Source organism: Patiria miniata, unplaced genomic scaffold, assembly GCF_015706575.1.
Source record: "Patiria miniata isolate m_02_andy unplaced genomic scaffold, ASM1570657v1 HiC_scaffold_24, whole genome shotgun sequence".
Taxonomy (NCBI): Eukaryota; Metazoa; Echinodermata; class Asteroidea; order Valvatida; family Asterinidae; genus Patiria; species Patiria miniata.
The window spans coordinates 5,946,206-5,962,816 of NW_024037063.1; the positions used below are offsets into that span (position 1 = coordinate 5,946,206).

General features: G+C 38.7%; 1 protein-coding gene across 4 annotated transcripts; it reads right to left on the reverse strand.

Annotated features, from left to right (window-relative positions):
• Positions 1-140: 140 nt before the first annotated feature.
• On the reverse strand, positions 141-15,662 carry LOC119732593 (heterogeneous nuclear ribonucleoprotein H3-like). Of its 4 annotated transcripts, none has more exons than XM_038206168.1 (11): positions 15,552-15,662; positions 13,126-13,279; positions 12,735-12,890; positions 12,318-12,458; positions 10,646-10,784; positions 8,269-8,447; positions 7,901-8,044; positions 4,583-4,758; positions 3,246-3,474; positions 2,476-2,634; positions 141-1,962 (listed from the first exon to the last, which is right to left on the reverse strand). In XM_038206168.1, the coding sequence occupies exons 2-11, from the start codon at positions 13,226-13,228 to the stop codon at positions 1,886-1,888; spliced, it is 1,503 nt and encodes a 500-aa protein (XP_038062096.1). In that variant the 5' UTR covers positions 13,229-13,279; positions 15,552-15,662; the 3' UTR covers positions 141-1,885. The 4 variants fall into 4 exon arrangements, with proteins under 4 accessions (XP_038062096.1, XP_038062094.1, XP_038062095.1 ...); XM_038206166.1 differs by having other exon boundaries at positions 3,237-3,474; XM_038206167.1 differs by having other exon boundaries at positions 3,237-3,474; positions 13,126-13,267; positions 15,552-15,634.
• Between the last annotated feature and the right edge of the window lie 949 nt (positions 15,663-16,611).

Genomic DNA, 16,611 nt, shown 5'->3' on the forward strand with positions numbered 1-16,611 from the left:
AATTTGTTCTCGGACGTTATATTTAAAGGTTAGATTGCGCAATATAAAAAAAAAGAAAAAAAATTAAAATACAACCCTTGCCCTCATTTGCATAATAAAACAGGAAAAAAATGAATATTCAAATCATGTAAAAGCAATGGTTCAAAATGCTGTTTTTTAACTGAATTATCAAGCATTGATTTTATTTCAAGCCAATATTTCACTGGGTAAAAAAAAGTACAGTTTTATAGGGGGGTGGGCTGGTACCGTAAAATTAAAATTCTTAATGTAATTTGATGATTAACGAATGTATCAGTTCAAAATTAAAATACTGTAAATAGTGTTAACATTGAATCATCCAAACTCTTTGAAAACTGTGCTTCAACTTACACACAAATTACATGTTTCAAAATTGTCCTGCTATCCAGTAAATCCGTTGTTTTAGACCAATTTTTTTATAATTAGCCAAAAAGAAAATTCAATCGAATTCTATCTGCAACTATGTACATGTATGCTGCTACATTATGAACTTCTCTGATCTATTATGTTACAACCCATTCAACTTCTCAAGGCCAAGAAAAAAGTTGTGTTTTCTGTTTTATTGTGTTTTCTGTTTTACCTTAACTTTTATTGCCAGAAAAAAAGGTGTTCGATTATTTTGTTTTTAATTATGCATGCATTCATAGTTAACATGTGAATTAAATGCTTCAATCTGAATCTGCTACGCTCAGTACGCTGTTTAAAAGCTTTGCTGCCAACAATTATATATACAGTATAACCAAATGAAATTAATTTTTGTAAATGCAGGCTGATGTTCAATGTTTTAAAAAAGTTTCTGAATAAAAAATATTTAGGTTCTGTATGCTATTCTAGGTTTGCTGGGGTTATATAGGAAATTCATTATTTTTTTTCTTGGCCTTCAAAGACTGCCAGTAGAGCCTCCCTATCATCACAACCCATTTTTTTCTTTTCTTTTTCAAAGGAGACTTTGTTAGAATATTTGCAAATGGCTTTTGTAAGTTTTCTTGCAAGTTCAAAAGTTGTTTACTAACTGCTCAAAATGTTCACGATTCAAATATTTCCGAGAACAAATAGCTTTACAATCACCTATAATTGCAGGGATATCCTTTGGAATCAACCATGCTTCCAGTTTTCAAATCCGAAATTTTAGTTACGACCTATTTTTTATACACACTTGTAATGATTAATGGCTTGTGTAATACATCATGCATGCAATGACAGTTTTAGGGAATGTAAAATATTTCTCACAATGTTAGATTGTACATGTAGTGGTCTTCTTTTTAACTTTCAATGAATAGAATTAAAACCCAAACGAGAAATCTCAGAAAAAACATTTGACCGAGGGTATTCCTCTGGAGGAACAATTTTGTTTTCACCTAGAACTCAAGGAAGCTTAAAACCCTCAAAGAGCATTTAAAGTGTCTGAATTTCAGCCATTTTCTTATCAGTTCTACAATGGTATTGGAAAAGTAGCAATTACAAGGTTTTTTTAAATTAAATTTTCTACTGACCAAAAGAAAACACAAACCCAAACAAAACATTGCATGATCAGAAAAATTTCTCAGAAAAAGTTTATATACACGAGAAGATTTAACCCTGAAAGGCTGGGGGATTCTGCCCCCTGCACTTTTTTTAGCAATATTTTTGCAACGCGCAAGTTTTTAGGCGTGGGCTTTCATGACTTTCTAGCTTCAAGTTTGGCGCACATTTTCATACCAAATTTATTGAAAACTTACATTAGAATCAACTTCACTGTACGATATTAATTGAGGCTGTGGGATGGTCCCAACCCCCCCGGCTCTTTTAGGGTTATTACACAACAAGCAAAACTTGAATTGAGACAACAAAGAAATGTCTTATCTAAACTGGTTCTTGAGACTGTTGTTTAGAATCCTTGGTTGAATCCAGAGCCACCAGATCCACCGGAGTAGAAAGAACCGCTACCTCCACCTCCTTGGTTACCTGGCAACAAAATATCACATGACTGTATAAGTCTTTACTGTCTAAACAAACTCAACAAATATCAAGCTAAATTTTACGAGGTGTGTTTCATTTTTCTGAAACTTATCGAAGACTGCAAGTATAAACAACAAGCTCTAGAAAAAGGGAATCTGTTTGTTCACATCATTTTGTATAACAAAATTCCCATTTTACTTGAGGATCTATTTTCCCATATTTTTGTTCCTCCATCAAACATCTTTTAAACCTATTATCATCCCATTTAATTAGTCGACTGTTCACTGTTATACAACAGCGGGACTGCTATTTTTTCAAAACTTAGATCACATTCAATTTAGTTTGTGGCCTATATTTCCATTACTAACCTCAGTGCCCCAAATCATGTTAAATATCATTAGAAAGCTCTTGTTCTGTAAAATCCAAAAATTAAACATCTCTAATCTCAAAAAAGCTAGTTTTGGGGTGACAAATGTTTTATAACAAGATAAATCCAAATAATCCAACTGACTCCGTTACCTTGGTAACCTGATCCTCCTTGGCTTTCAAAGCTGGTATATCCGCTTCCTGCTCTCATGCCGCCTGATTGGTTACCAAATCCGTTACCTTGGTTACCAAATCCACCACTTTGGCCTCCGACCTGCGAACTGCCACCTCCAAAATTGCCACTTCCGCTACCTGTTACGAAAAGTAATAGTCCACATTTTTTTCCCAAATATTTGATGACAAGAAATAAAAGACATGTCAATAATAAGACCTGAAACACGGATACTGTGATCAGGTACAGGCTTTAAGGTGATCATAACTAGAGTGCGGGATTGACGTGAATAATAGCAAAAAGTTCAAGCGAAATGATGGTCAATTATATAGTTTGACTCAATCCCACTCTGCTAGACGATAGCGGAAATATAGACAACTGTTCTGGAACAAACCTATCTAGGTTGATTGCACTAGTCGGTGGCCACAACCAAAGGTCTCTTTTTGGGATGGAAATTATTAGGCCTAAACTGAAATCTGATGTCATGCAGTGTAGTGAGTATTTCAAGTCCAGCATTAATCTTGTAAGATGAGGATCTACTTCAATAGGGCCAAATTTCAAAGAGCTTCTCGGCACACAATCTTGCTAACTTCATTCTTGCGCTAAGCATTAATAAGACAGCAACAAGCAACACAAATCAAATTATACTTTGGCTTGTCATCAGTTTTTCCTAAGCAATATTTGTTTGTGCTAAGCGATATTTTCTTCTTAGCAGCAGCATGACATTTGGTCTAGTTCTTACCTCCCATACCTGACTGCAATCCCGGCATATCACCGTACCCTCCATCCCCACCGTCGCCGTCATCATCAGAGTTCAAGAACAGCTCAATGTAACGATGCATCATGTGTTCTTTGTCTTTAGCCATGGCAGCCACTGCGTCTCCGTGACGGATGAAATCAACGTCTGCCTCGCCTGACGGTTGACCCTTGTTGTTGTACTTGATGACAACTCTGCACGGAACAGCCTTCTTGCGAAACCACTGTACAGAAAATTACAACATACATGTAATATAATATACTGTTGGTTGATAACATGAGACCAGAATAATCCGTCTAACTGAAAAACCAGATAATCACAGTGTATGTATTTGTGACTAGTTCCAAGCTGATGTTTTTCAATGTGTTTGCGTGTACATTTTGTTGAACAACTAAGAAGTTAAACTAAACAGTCCTTTTCAGGACTACCATTTCTATTAAAACGAGGAATGACAATTGTTGCCAAAAACGAAGAAAAAAAAAAATAATAAAGAAAAATTAAAGAAAGCACAACTACCCTCACCCCAAATCCATTACAATCCTAATAAATGACAATTAAGACCTTGGACAAAATGAAAAAGTGACCCTTTTTTTATTTGGCCGTAACTCAATAACTACTTTTCCAATTGGAAAGATTTTTTCGTTGTTGAAAAAAAAATTTGAGCTGTACTTTCCAAATGTGTATCAATATTTGTAATGTCTGTTTCTTAAAAGCTCTAAAAAAGAGGGTACTTTGAGGGGTTTTTTTTTTGGGAAGGGGGGACACCCTGTGCTTTAATACTACCTACACAAAGTAAACCAGGTGGTTAAGGCCAAAAAAAAAAAGTCTCCGGTTTCTGGTATGCGCGCGCGTCGCCGTAGCCATGCGCGTCGGCAAAATGAAAAAGTTTTTTTTTTAATGAAAGATGATGTCTCAAAACCGCCAAACTCACTGATTTGACTGGAATCCTGCTGCTGCACAATTTTAACGTGTTTTTAGATTGGGTTATGGTCGAGAATAAGCTTTATGTGGCCTCTCTGAACTCCCATTTACAGTCATCAGCCGACATTTGAAGCAAAAAAATCGGGTAAAAAAACCCAAAAAGCCGCGTCGCCGCACCACTTTTTGGGCAAGCTCCATACCAGAAACCGGAGACTTTTTTGGGGGGTCTAAAGGACTCAGGATTACAGAGGGTACACACTATCAGTACACAACATCAATGAAGAATTCATAGCAATAATGTTTTACCGTAATTGTAACTTACAAAATGCAGTGACTCTGAATGTAGGGAGATAATTAAACAGTGTTCATGCACTGTTGGCATTTTACATATGAAATGAACATATTCTGACCTCCATGATGTGTTCTTCAGTGGCACTGAATGGCAGACCTCTCATGTGAATAGAATGTCCTGTCTGACTCTGGAAGACTGGTCCCACACTATCACCTCCTGGACCACCGAACCCAGAGCCTCCCCCGCTACCGTAACCATACCCCCCACTGCCACCCCCTCCTCTGCTGTATCCACCTGAACAAAAGCAAAAGTTATCTTTAGAATTCGCTGTTTTTAGAATCCTGATGAAATCCTGATCAGTGGTTATAATAGATACATGGAGGAACAGTACAATTTGCCAGTAACATCATGCAATTTAATTTTTGTGTGAAGATGTGGTTTTGTAGTCAAGGATCCCAGTAACTAATTCCTTATTTTGAAATGCAATCATTAACAAGGCTACCCTCTTGCTGTCTGAAATTCTCTTCACTTAAATACCTAACATTCTTCAATGAATACTTAAATCAAACCTCGCTCACATCCATCTCTAATTGATTGACATTACCTCAGTTTTTGGGCTGAATACCACAACACGTATCTCAACATCGATACACTCGCTTGTCCCTGAGTATGTCTTCAAGTGATTGCTTCTGTGATAATCTACTGAAATCTTAGCAACCTACCATTACCCACGTCCGAGCAAGCAGTCCCCTGGTGAGCTTGTGTCAACCCTGGAAGTCAACTAAGAGAGTAATGGAAATTGACAAGCAAACAGATGCGGCAGCGGATCCACAAGTCCCCCTCTTTGTCGCCAAACAAAATCTGCGCCGACTGAATAATCACAAAGCATTTCAATGCTCCAAACATTGTCAAACCTGGCGAGCGGGTACTACCAATATTAGGACTGCCAGACAGGATTAACATTTGATCAGGATGTCAGGAAATCTCAAGCCAATTTGACAATCTGCGCCCTACAAGAAACCAGGAGAAGTGATGCAACTCTAATTGTTGAAGGAGACAGGAGAAAGTACTCTTACAATCTGTACTTTGCTGGGTACAAGCGTAAAGCTCAACACAGGGTTGGACTGGCGATCAAACGCTCCCAAGCAGTTGAGGTCTCAAAAGTTGATCACATCTCAGCGCGCCTGGTAACTACAGAAATTAAGATCTGGGGGTATAATCAGAAGGTTGTGGTAGCATGCTCCTACTGCAGATGCGGATGCTGCGGTTTGTGAAAAAGTCTACCAGAATTTATCTGAAGCATCAAAATTGCACAATAAGAAGTGGAAGTTATTGATACTGAGTGATTTCAATTTCAAGTCATCTGCCAGTTCTTCGAAGAGCATCGCTATCCGTGTTCAATATCTGGTATTACAACAAAATCTGCTGTTAGATCATGTGGCACAGTAATGACCAGCGTACAAAGAGAGTTTACAAAGTTTCATTAACAGACAGTTCCACTCGAAGTTACGTACTTCAATGCAGTATTTATAACAGCTTCAGGTTTGACTCTGACGATTGATTTATCATAACCACCCTGAAGGCTCCTGCTACCCGAGCTGCTTGCTTAAGATTCGGGTCGTTGAAAAAGCAACCGAAATTCCAGCTCAAAGGTCTAGATGCCAAAAAACAAAGGTGAATTTCTGCAAGTCTCTCCGCGCAAAGCTTGGTTCAGTTTCTGCTTCTGCCGCTGCTGAAAGACTTTCTACCACCAAAGTCAGCCATGCTATTCCACTATGGCGGTCTTCTCCAAAATTACAATCCTTACTGGAGGAACGCAGACAACTCGCAGCACCTGGTGCCAGTATCGACGCAATTGAAAAAGAAATTTGCAAATTCTCAAAGTAACTACTTAACTTACACTGGGCAAAGGAGGCAGAACCAATCAACGACCTTCAATGTACTTGCCAAGCTGAGAGAGTCTTTTGCTGTGCGAAAGAACAAAGATCGACCTTTCGATCAGGTGCCACAAATCCACAAATGCAGGCCATCATCGACTATTTCCATGTGCACAATAGCCCTGAAACTCGGTCAACTCCACCAGAGGAGTACACAGGATCCCTTACTCCAGGCTGTATCGCCCTGCTCCATACTATGAAGCTCGACAAGCCTCTCAATAACACCCCGGACCAAAAGAAAATCGAGACAAAAATTTCATTTAATGAAGAATGGAAAACCAGCAAACGACTTCCCATCTGATTCCTCAAATGGGCCCTCACGAAGGAGATGCTAGATATACATGTACTAGAAGGGCTCATTAGGAACATCTGGGAAAAGGGTGATATCCCCGACACCTGGGGTGATTTCAAGTGTGAAGTTTTATTTAAGGGCAAAGGTTGAAGGTCAGATCTATCAAAATATCTCGATTATGCTCTCCTGATTATCAAAAAGGTATAAAAAGCGGTTGTCCGAAAAACAGTTTGTATTTCGAAAGAACCGAGGTACCACTGATGCCATCTTCTGTCCCAAACAAATCCAACAATTACAGATCAAAGGAAGCAACCTCTCGACATATTGTTTGTTGACCTTCAGGCGACGTTCATCCATGTAGCAAGGCCTGGCTTTTCAAATCCATCAAAATGTGCTGCACCCCCAGCAAAACCCTGTATCTGATCAGTATCCTTAAAACACTGTATGAAACAATGACGAATACATTCAAAAGCAATACATGTAGTTTTCAATCTTCCAAAGATTTTGGCTTAACATCAATGTGAAGAAAACGGAGGCAATGATTGGAATAACAAACACCTTCAATTATCGGATCCATTTCTAGGAACCAACATCTCCCTAGGAAATGTTGATCTGGGAGCCATCAGGCAATTCTGTTACCTTGGTAAGTAGATTGTAGAAGATCAGCCACCGCATACCACTCAGCCAGATCAAATTTCCCAAGCACAAAAATGTCCTACTAAACAAGAAAATTGGGCCGAGGAACCAGGTGTAGTTCTTCAACTCCACACAAAGATCATCTCTGTTCAATTCTGCCCAATGTTGGAACCTGATGGAGGCGCAAAACTCGCAAATGATGCGGTGTACACAAGATCTCTTCATCGAATGGTTCAAGGAGGCTTGAAATGCATAAACAACACCTATACATACCATCTTTCAAACACAGGTATGGCACACCTGATAAGAGCGCCTCTACGCGGTATCAAGTGCAGAATGCGAAAACAAGGATGAGGAACAAGAAAAGGGCCGCTTCAAGACGTTCTTCTATATTGCTCTGACGCTTTACCCTTTGCAAACGAGGAAGGTAGCGCCGAGCTACTGTACATAGTCGTAAACTACTAAACTGAACTGACTTCTCATTGCCAAGGTTACCTCAATCACACTCATCTCTCACTGCTGAGTTAATCCCATACTCAACTCTCATATCTGAGGTTACCTCCACACTCACCTCTCATTCCAATGCCTCGCATACCCCTCCCTCGTCGAGTCATCATCCCGCCCATTCCAAAACCGCCGCTGCCGCCGCCGCTGCTGCCACCAAATCCGTAGTTGTCCATGCCAAAGAAGTTATCGTCATATCCACCCCCGAAACCTGCCGGAACAATCATTCAATTTGGGACCAACACTAAGCCCATGATTGTCATCAGCATTTGCCAAAAGAATAAATCCTAGTTCAAATTTAAATTCTAGAGCATCGTTACCGTCCACCCCTCCCAAATTAAAGGTCTTTTGTCTGTGTTCTGTAATAAAATAAATTGCTTGGAAACCACTCTCAAATTTTACACAATTTCCAGACAATTCCTGTGAATGACATACCATCGTATCTGTAGCGACGCTCAAAGCCAGAACTGGATAGTCCTCTGCCCCTGTTACCAAACACACCAGCGCCGGCGTGACGATCATATGGACCAGGCCTCTGGAAACCACGGGCAAACTTGTTGGCGCTTATAATCCGACGAATTTCCTCCAAGTTACTGTGGAAGATCTCCACATACCTGGAGATATGGAAATGGAAATGACCTCAAGTCAATTCATGTTTTATGTACACCTTGCCCTTCCTGACACTACTCTTTTGCTCACGGTAAAAAAAAGTGGCAGGATGTCTGCTCTTATGAGCAAAGGTTTATAAGTTTGAATCTCAACAGAAATACCTGAGATTACTTTTTTGTCAGGAAGGATATACATAATTATTAAGTTAAAAAGAGAGAGAGAGAAGAGAACGTCTTCTTAACAAGAAACATAACTTAACAAAATAAATACTTTTTCCTATAAAAGCCCCGGTAGTGGAAGACTTTGGGCCCAAATGTATACTACAGTTCTGTTTGCTAAAGTTCAACAATTTACAAATTTTTATGACACAAAAAATTGAATTTATAAGGCACAAATGGTACAAGTACTCAGAGTCCTAATAATCTATCTACATGTAAATAACTTGACTCAAATTTTATACATCTAAGCAGCGGCACTTCTGAGGTAGCCAAAAAAAGGTTAACTTGAGCAAAACCACGGTGAAAAGGCAGAAAAAAAAAATTTCAAACAAATATTCTGGTTATTTAGGAGTTGGGGTATTTTCCCCACTTTTTCACAAGGAACTATAAATCTTTTTGTTTGCCTCAACTGAAACAACAGCAATATTTCACATCAAAGAGACAACATTTTATCTTGAGCATTGTTTAGATTTTGCAATGTCCAGTGCGTAATCACTGAGCAGTTCATTCCCCTTTAAAAAAACAGACAGATCAAAACAAAACATTACACAGAACAAAACAAGTTATGAAAATTATGAAATTATGAAAACAAAAATTATGAAAATGAAACTTTCAGAAGTGAAGAGATTGCACTAAAAACATGGCACGTCATTTTGTGAGAAGAGCTTTGCTTTTCAACAAGCAGAGTAAAACCAAAGTATTAGTTTTAAAAATCAAACATGGTTCAAAAACATGTGATTTAGCCTTGCAAGAGCAGGTAAAATAGCAATATCAGGGAAAATGTAAATGTGCAACTTTCAAGAATGACATTTTATTTTCTGAAAATGGCCTGATGACTGTTTATACATGTACGAGTATATCGCTGATCTATGCTGTTCAGATGGCCTGTCTTGGCATTAAATTGATTGGAACAATGCATCATTTCAAGTGCCAGAGGAATGAGTGTACATGTACATAAGCCATGCAGGAACTACTCTAATGGTGTCAGAAAATATTGGTAGGATCGTTGTGGATAATAAACTCCATTGCTGAAGCAGTAAAACAATATATTTTGGGGAAAAAGGGACACCAGAACTTAGGGCTTAAAAACAGTAATAACATGTCAAACCAGAACATAGAGCCTTTCAGTAGAGGAATTACAAAGAACAGTATAACAAACTGATATACAAAGACAGGGACAGACTATACAAATCGCACAGACATGGAAAAGAGAAGACAGGGCGCCAGACAGCCAGACTCACTCCTGTAGTCATTACATCACTTCCTGGTTTCAGAATGTGTATTCACCAAGTTCAGGTTTATTGCAAACACAGTCGGTGAACACATTCATTTTCACTTATGCGCACCTGTGTTTGGCTTTTATCATCATATCCCTCCCCCCCCCCTTTTTTTTATAAAAAACTGTTTTGATTTGTATTTATTATGAAATTAAACAATACAAAAAGAACTTTATAAGTTTGAGGGTCCCCCCCCCCCAAAAAAAATCAGAATATGCCAAAGAAAAAGACGGACAGCTTTTGAGTAACTTGAATGTTTTGAAACTCCTCTTTCGTAATCAGACTTTTGTTTCCTGTCTAATCAGAACTACACAGGAAATACAGCCGACAAATCTGCGAAGTGTTTACTGTTGTGAAGTTAACCATTGTGTATTTTGGGCTCTTACGTTGTGTGCCTATAATTAAACTATACATGACCCAATTGTGAAATATGATTTCACAACTCTTATATTACCAGGAAGTCACATAATACTACCAAGGCCAACAAAACAATTAAAAGAAACACTCGTAATAACTAGTAATGACGAAATAAACAAACAAATTATTCATTTTGTAACAATCTAAAAGTGGGTCGAAATTGAACTTTTTTTAAAAAAGCGGTAATGTTTTTTTAAAAATCCCCAGAGAGGGCTAAATTGTATGACACGTAAGCACACAAAAATATTGAATATATAACGGTAGCTACCCCACCGCTATTCCAAGCCCCACCTGTGCCCTAGTTTATGCATATGATTGCCCAAAGCATTCTCTGCCAGCTCCTTTGTTGCAAATTGCACAAAGGCATCCCCGGTACACTTCCCATCCTGGTCTGTAGGCAGTGTTATCCCATTCGCCACAATCTCCAACCCTGTAGGGAGCCACCATGATACCCCCGTCGCCCGATACCACCCGGTTGACACGCCCGATACCACCCAGTCAGCCAAGGAGGTACCCATGTAGGGGGGCAAACCACCCAGTCAATCACCCAGTCGATAAGGTACCCATAAGGTATAGGAGATAAAAATAAGAGGAAAAAGATAGGAGGCAATTGGTCAATATAGCAGGCAACCTGTGGGGTAAATGGCATTCATATGACAATCAAGCACCCAGATATATATTCATACTTAAGAAACCATAGCGTAATTGAATCTAATATCATGTTTATGTAAAATTCCCCTTGGTTTAAGGCACTTTCTCACTTTCCTTAAAACCTTGCAGCAATCAAGATTTGAGAGGTACAATTCCAATGTAACAGGCATACAACTTTTCCCTCAGATCAGCCAATTTCCTTGTTTTTCACTTCACACTTATGCCATTAACAATAGAAAAACACCTGTCTTGGAATTCCCTCTTTTTTTGTTACTTCTCAGTTGCATGCCTGGTGTAAGACAACTCTGAAACCACCAATGAACAACTAAACATGCAAACCAATCCCATGTGTGCTCGAGGGGTATGCAAACTCTATAGACAAACTTTTAATTGAGGGAAAACTGCATGGGTTTCCAAAAGTCCTAGTGAGTTACCAGTGGCCTAAAATAAAATACACACATGATAACAGGTACTTGCAAAATGAGTTTGAGCAAACGATTCAAAATCCAAGCACATGACGTGATGGACTAGAAAAAGAACATTTAGTGAAGACGAATGCATGTTCATGTACATGCATGGGGCTTTAGTGAAACGTACATTGACTGCCACTGTGTTTTCAATTTTCTGTATTTGCAATGATTCAGGAATCAAACACCAGGGGTTACAGGATATGGGCAAAGAATGTGGTCAAAACAAAATAAGTTTTCTTTGAAATTGGTGCTCGACTCAAAGTTTCTGGTCGACTGCCAAGAACTGAGAGACATTCATGCTGCAATGTTGTTACATGTATTAACATGAATATATTTGTTATTAAATAACAGATCTTCATGTCAGTTCTGGACTTTTGGGATTATTCAGACAAGGGAACTCTGGAGTTCAATTGCACAATTTGGGAAAACCAAATTCATCTTTGAAAAAGTATGAATTGGAAAAAACGGTTGAGGAGATTTTCTTTTAAAGTTTCATAATAAATATTTACTCAACCCCATTCGTAAAAGACAGCTTTCAATGAATGAAATTTCTGATGTTCAACCGAAATCTCAATTTATTTGAAGCTGATTCTTCGAAATTCAAATCAGCTCAAGTCAACTCAAGCACATTTACTGTTTAAAGGAGCATTCAAACACTTTCTGGCTGATGACCAATGACAAGAACAGTTCTGCAAAACTAGCAAACTGCTAAAGGGATTTAGGCAGGTTTCAAGAAGTCTCTAAATACTCTTGACCTTTTCTCTTTTACTTTTCATAATTTCGCTTAGATTTTTGGTAAAATATAGCATTGTTTGTATGTTGGACAAGGTTTATATACATACCCTTAAAGAACTGCATGATTTCCTCCTTAGAGCACTCATAGGGAATACCTCTCATACGGATACAGGCATCGTTGTCTTCGAAGGATGCAGCCCCACTACGCTTCATCACCCATTCTCTCTCCTCAATCTTAGATCGGAACACTGATAAAGGATCAAAAGGGGTCACTTGAATTCAATGAATTCAAAGTATACGCCGACTTCATATCTTAATTTGCAGATATTTGCGTGCTGCGGCTTATACTCCAGGAGGCTTATATTCCGAAAATTACGGTAATCAATTTACTAGAGCAGTACTCACTCTAACAGATTCAATCAAATGCTGGTGTTGGAGTTTGACTGGATGGGAATTGTTAGGCTTAATCCCACCCACTGGAATAAATCATGTTAATTGACTGGCAAGTTAATATGCAGTGTTACCTTCAATATAACGTGATCCGATTTCCTTCTTGTGCTTTGACATGGCATTCTCAAAGTCTTCCTCGGTTTCAAACTCGACGAAGCATTCTCCGCTTGGACGGCCATGCTTGTTGAATGTGAAACAGATTCCATCCTTGCCACCCAAAATGTTACAACCTGGCAAAAAGTAAACCAAATAAAATCCCAACATATCAAATGAAATCCAAGGAAACAGTTGACATTAAACCCTGTAAATCATGCAAAACAAGGGGGTATTTAGAGGATGTAAAATCTTATTTTTTATTTCAATACATGTACGTTTTTGATTCAATGTTTGGTAACAAACAGAAGGGGGGGGGAACAAAGCTTGACATTGAATTTAAAGGACTGTTGTGGGTAGGCACTAACATACCATCAAAGAAGTTGATAATGTCTTCTTCCTTGCATGACCAGGGAAGTCCCCTGGCTCTGACGACGTAACCGTCCGATTCTTCCGTTCCTGGTGCAACACTCATGTTGATTGATAATGCTCAATGTCACAGATTGAAAAACACCTGTAGAAAGAGCTAGGACAAACAAGTTGCCATGATGTTAAATTTCAGTCAATCATGTTCATACGGCGGAAAAATATGTAAAAACAAAGTTGCAATCCACCTTGCTTTCCACACATTTACAAGTATATGTAGGCCTGAATATAAAAATGAAGATAAAAAAAAGAACAAACAATAATCAATTAAAATGTACATTGTGTAATTTCGACTAAACTAAGTGCAATTGTTGGAAATGGACATAAATAACCAAATGAATAAAAAAAATATCATTACAAGTTGTTTAACACAGTAATGTCAGATGCGTGCCCTCTTCTTCATAAATTATAAATGTTTACTAACCCAAATCTCACGACTAGTTGTCGATCAGCCTTCCCTGCCTACGCATAAATGCCCTAGAAAATGGCTTCCTTTTTGTATACAGCTAAAAATGTTATGGCTAGGCCTCATATATACTGTGTTTATTTCATTTATGGTGTTTTAAAGACTTAACTTTCCTCTATCACACTATTCTGTAATGATGGGTGAAATACAGACAAGACTACAGAAAAAAGAATGTACATGTAGGCCTAGTACTAAGTAGGACCTATTTTGATGTCACTTTGGTGGTTGTGGACAAAATTTGGGACTCTCAATATTGTGTATGAGAGCAAAACACACATATACACGACAGATAGTGAAAACATGCAATCTGACATGGCAATACAAGAAAATAGACAAGCATTTGAAACATCTGGTACCTAGTCTTTACTTCTACACATTGTCTCCATAGTCATGCCACCAGATAACCAGACTACTATATGGTGGATATTTTCAAAAAGTTGAGTATTCATGTACCAGTCTAGTCTTAAGCTTCAAATTGAAATCAGTTTGCATCACTCTCAGGTGCAAATTGGAGAAGAGGTCTCCTTTAAAAATTGAATTGAGACCTCAATCTTGGTTAGTGAAAAACTGAGGACCTTGTCTGTACCTCGTTTTGGAGAATTTATCTGCCAAAGAGTGAGAAAAGATTGCCTGATTTTGTTTCGCTTGTTTTTCTGCCCTCTTTGTCCTCGTCTGGTGGTTGTATAATGTTACTCGGAGTGATGAAAAGGATATTCAATGTACATGTACATGTACATGTACATGTATTCAAGGATATTGCAAGAAGGCAGTTGTCGGCAGTTTTGACTGTGAACTGGTCCCTGCTTTTTTTCTCTCTCTCACCAGCACCAAGTCTCTACAGTGAATGATTTTAGGAATTTTTAAAATCATTTTCACTGTGACTGTGAGGAAACTTGGTCTGGTTCCGGTTTTACATTGTTTCAATTTCGTATAAATTCAGACAAAATGCAATTTTGGGCTTCACCCAAGACCACTACTACTAGTACTAGGCCTACTAGTCTAGTTCCTGTTTTTTAAACATGTTAAATAATCTTCCAGAGTCGGCCAAGAATATATAAAAAATATGAAATATTCTGCAATTAAATGTAGGAACACATTCGATTAAAAATAAGAAATAAAACTCGCGCTTTAAAGTTTAAGAATTTAAAAAAATATGCATAAACACACATGCACAGTGCGCACGTTTATGTGCATGCATTGGAAGTGCCATCACAGTTTCCACAAGAGCAGAAAAAAGGAGGGACTGGTTCACGGTACAGTAGTCACGGTCAGGTGACGGTATACTATTACTATTACTAGTATTAACAAACACTTTGAAGTTTGATTCAACAATGTCACTGACATTGACAGTGTTGTCATTCAGTATCAATTATGCAATAATGTCATTCACCAATCATGGCTCATGCCAAGCAATGCTTGCCATACTTGCAATGTCATCGATTGCCAATCCTGATTCCTAATTCCTGTCAAGGGTTTTTTCTTTGTCCCAACTTAAACTAGGATTTTTAGTAGGAAGATTATTTTTTTCAACATGCAAATTAGTTTTGGTGACAGGATACTGTTACTGTATTCAACACCATACTTCACTTTGTCACGTCTTAAAATTAGTTTTGTGAACACCGTCTACGGATTTGCCGGTCTAGGTAGCTAGGCCTGCCTAGTTTTAACTGCACAACTTGATGATGGCGGGTGCCAGTCTCCAACGCGCGGCCGGCCATGTCCCATCAAACACCCGTCCGGAAACTGGACAAAGCTACAATACAATAAACCGTGATAATTCTCCATTCCTTATACAGAAAACGGTTACACAAAACCGACCAAAATACACCACATAACACAATACACCCTGTATTACAATAATTTGTATGATTTATAAGCTAAATAATACAATTTCTGAACAACTTACGTTTTGAACGGAGCGTGGAAAGCACAATCTTATTTAACCAGAACGCGCATGCGCTATCCCCGATCGTTGTCCGAATGTAAAATGTATTGCCCGAAGGACACTGGCTCCCATCTAGTAAGTGATAACAACAATAAAGGTACCGAAAACCAGTCTGCTCTCGAGCATTTCCGAGAATTACCGGAAAATACCGAACAATGGGAATTTTCACAGACTCGGGTAAAACTAATAAGTACTGTGTAATAAACTACACTGCCGTGACTCGGTTTTGTTTTTTAATGGATAATCGGGAAGGGAACTTTGTGATGAACTAGGTTTGTTTGTGTGAAATTTCTGGCGTTAGTTTTGGATAATATCCATCATTATGTACCCGGTAACTAGTATCTTCTTTGTCACAGTCCGGGCGGTTCTACTGTAGGGTCATTCTGTAACGTCAATGAATGGGCGTTCAGCTGGCTGACTAATGTTATGATACTATTACAAATGGGGCAGCTTGAAAATACAGAAATAATGGTATGCCGTTAGCATACTATGCTAACGTCCCTAAATTTATTCTCAAGTTGCCTTAGAATTGCGGGAGAATAATCGTAGATTTCAAAATGTTCTGGACGTGCATTCGGGCACGGCATGCATTCACTCACCCCCCGCCCCTTCATCATTGAACCCCCTTTTTCCTGAAAGCTAGATCCGCCCCTATAACCCATCCCATACCCGCTTTTAAGTTACTTTGAAAAACAAATTTGGCAAGTATGTGCACCCCCTCAACCCCCCCCCCCCCAAAAAAAAGAATTCTAGGAGGCAATCGACGGCCACAATGGGTGTCATTTTCATCAGAGTTCAGTACCTGGTTGTGCAACATGATACAGGGAATATAAATAATCCATACGAAATTCACTTTTCATTTCACCCACCCACAGACGGCTACTTCCGGCTGGGATCTACGTGAAATTTCCCCGCGATGGGCCGCGCCACAAACTCCCACTTTCCGGCTTATGTTTTCACCATCAAGATTTTCCACAGGTTATCGGGTCACGATTTTAACAGATCACGTCGTTATCGATAT

Bases quoted from the DNA above. Each gene is read 5' to 3' on its own strand.
- LOC119732593 (XM_038206166.1), bottom strand. From the start codon at position 13,228: ATGAGTGTTGCACCAGGAACGGAAGAATCGGACGGTTACGTCGTCAGA. The intron at 4,759-7,900 runs GTGAGTGTGGAG...GCTTTTGTTCAG, and splicing joins GCGAGGCATTGGAATGAGAG to GTGGATACAGCAGAGGAGGG. The intron at 2,635-3,236 runs GTAAGAACTAGA...TTTTCGTAACAG, and splicing joins ATTGCAGTCAGGTATGGGAG to GTAGCGGAAGTGGCAATTTT.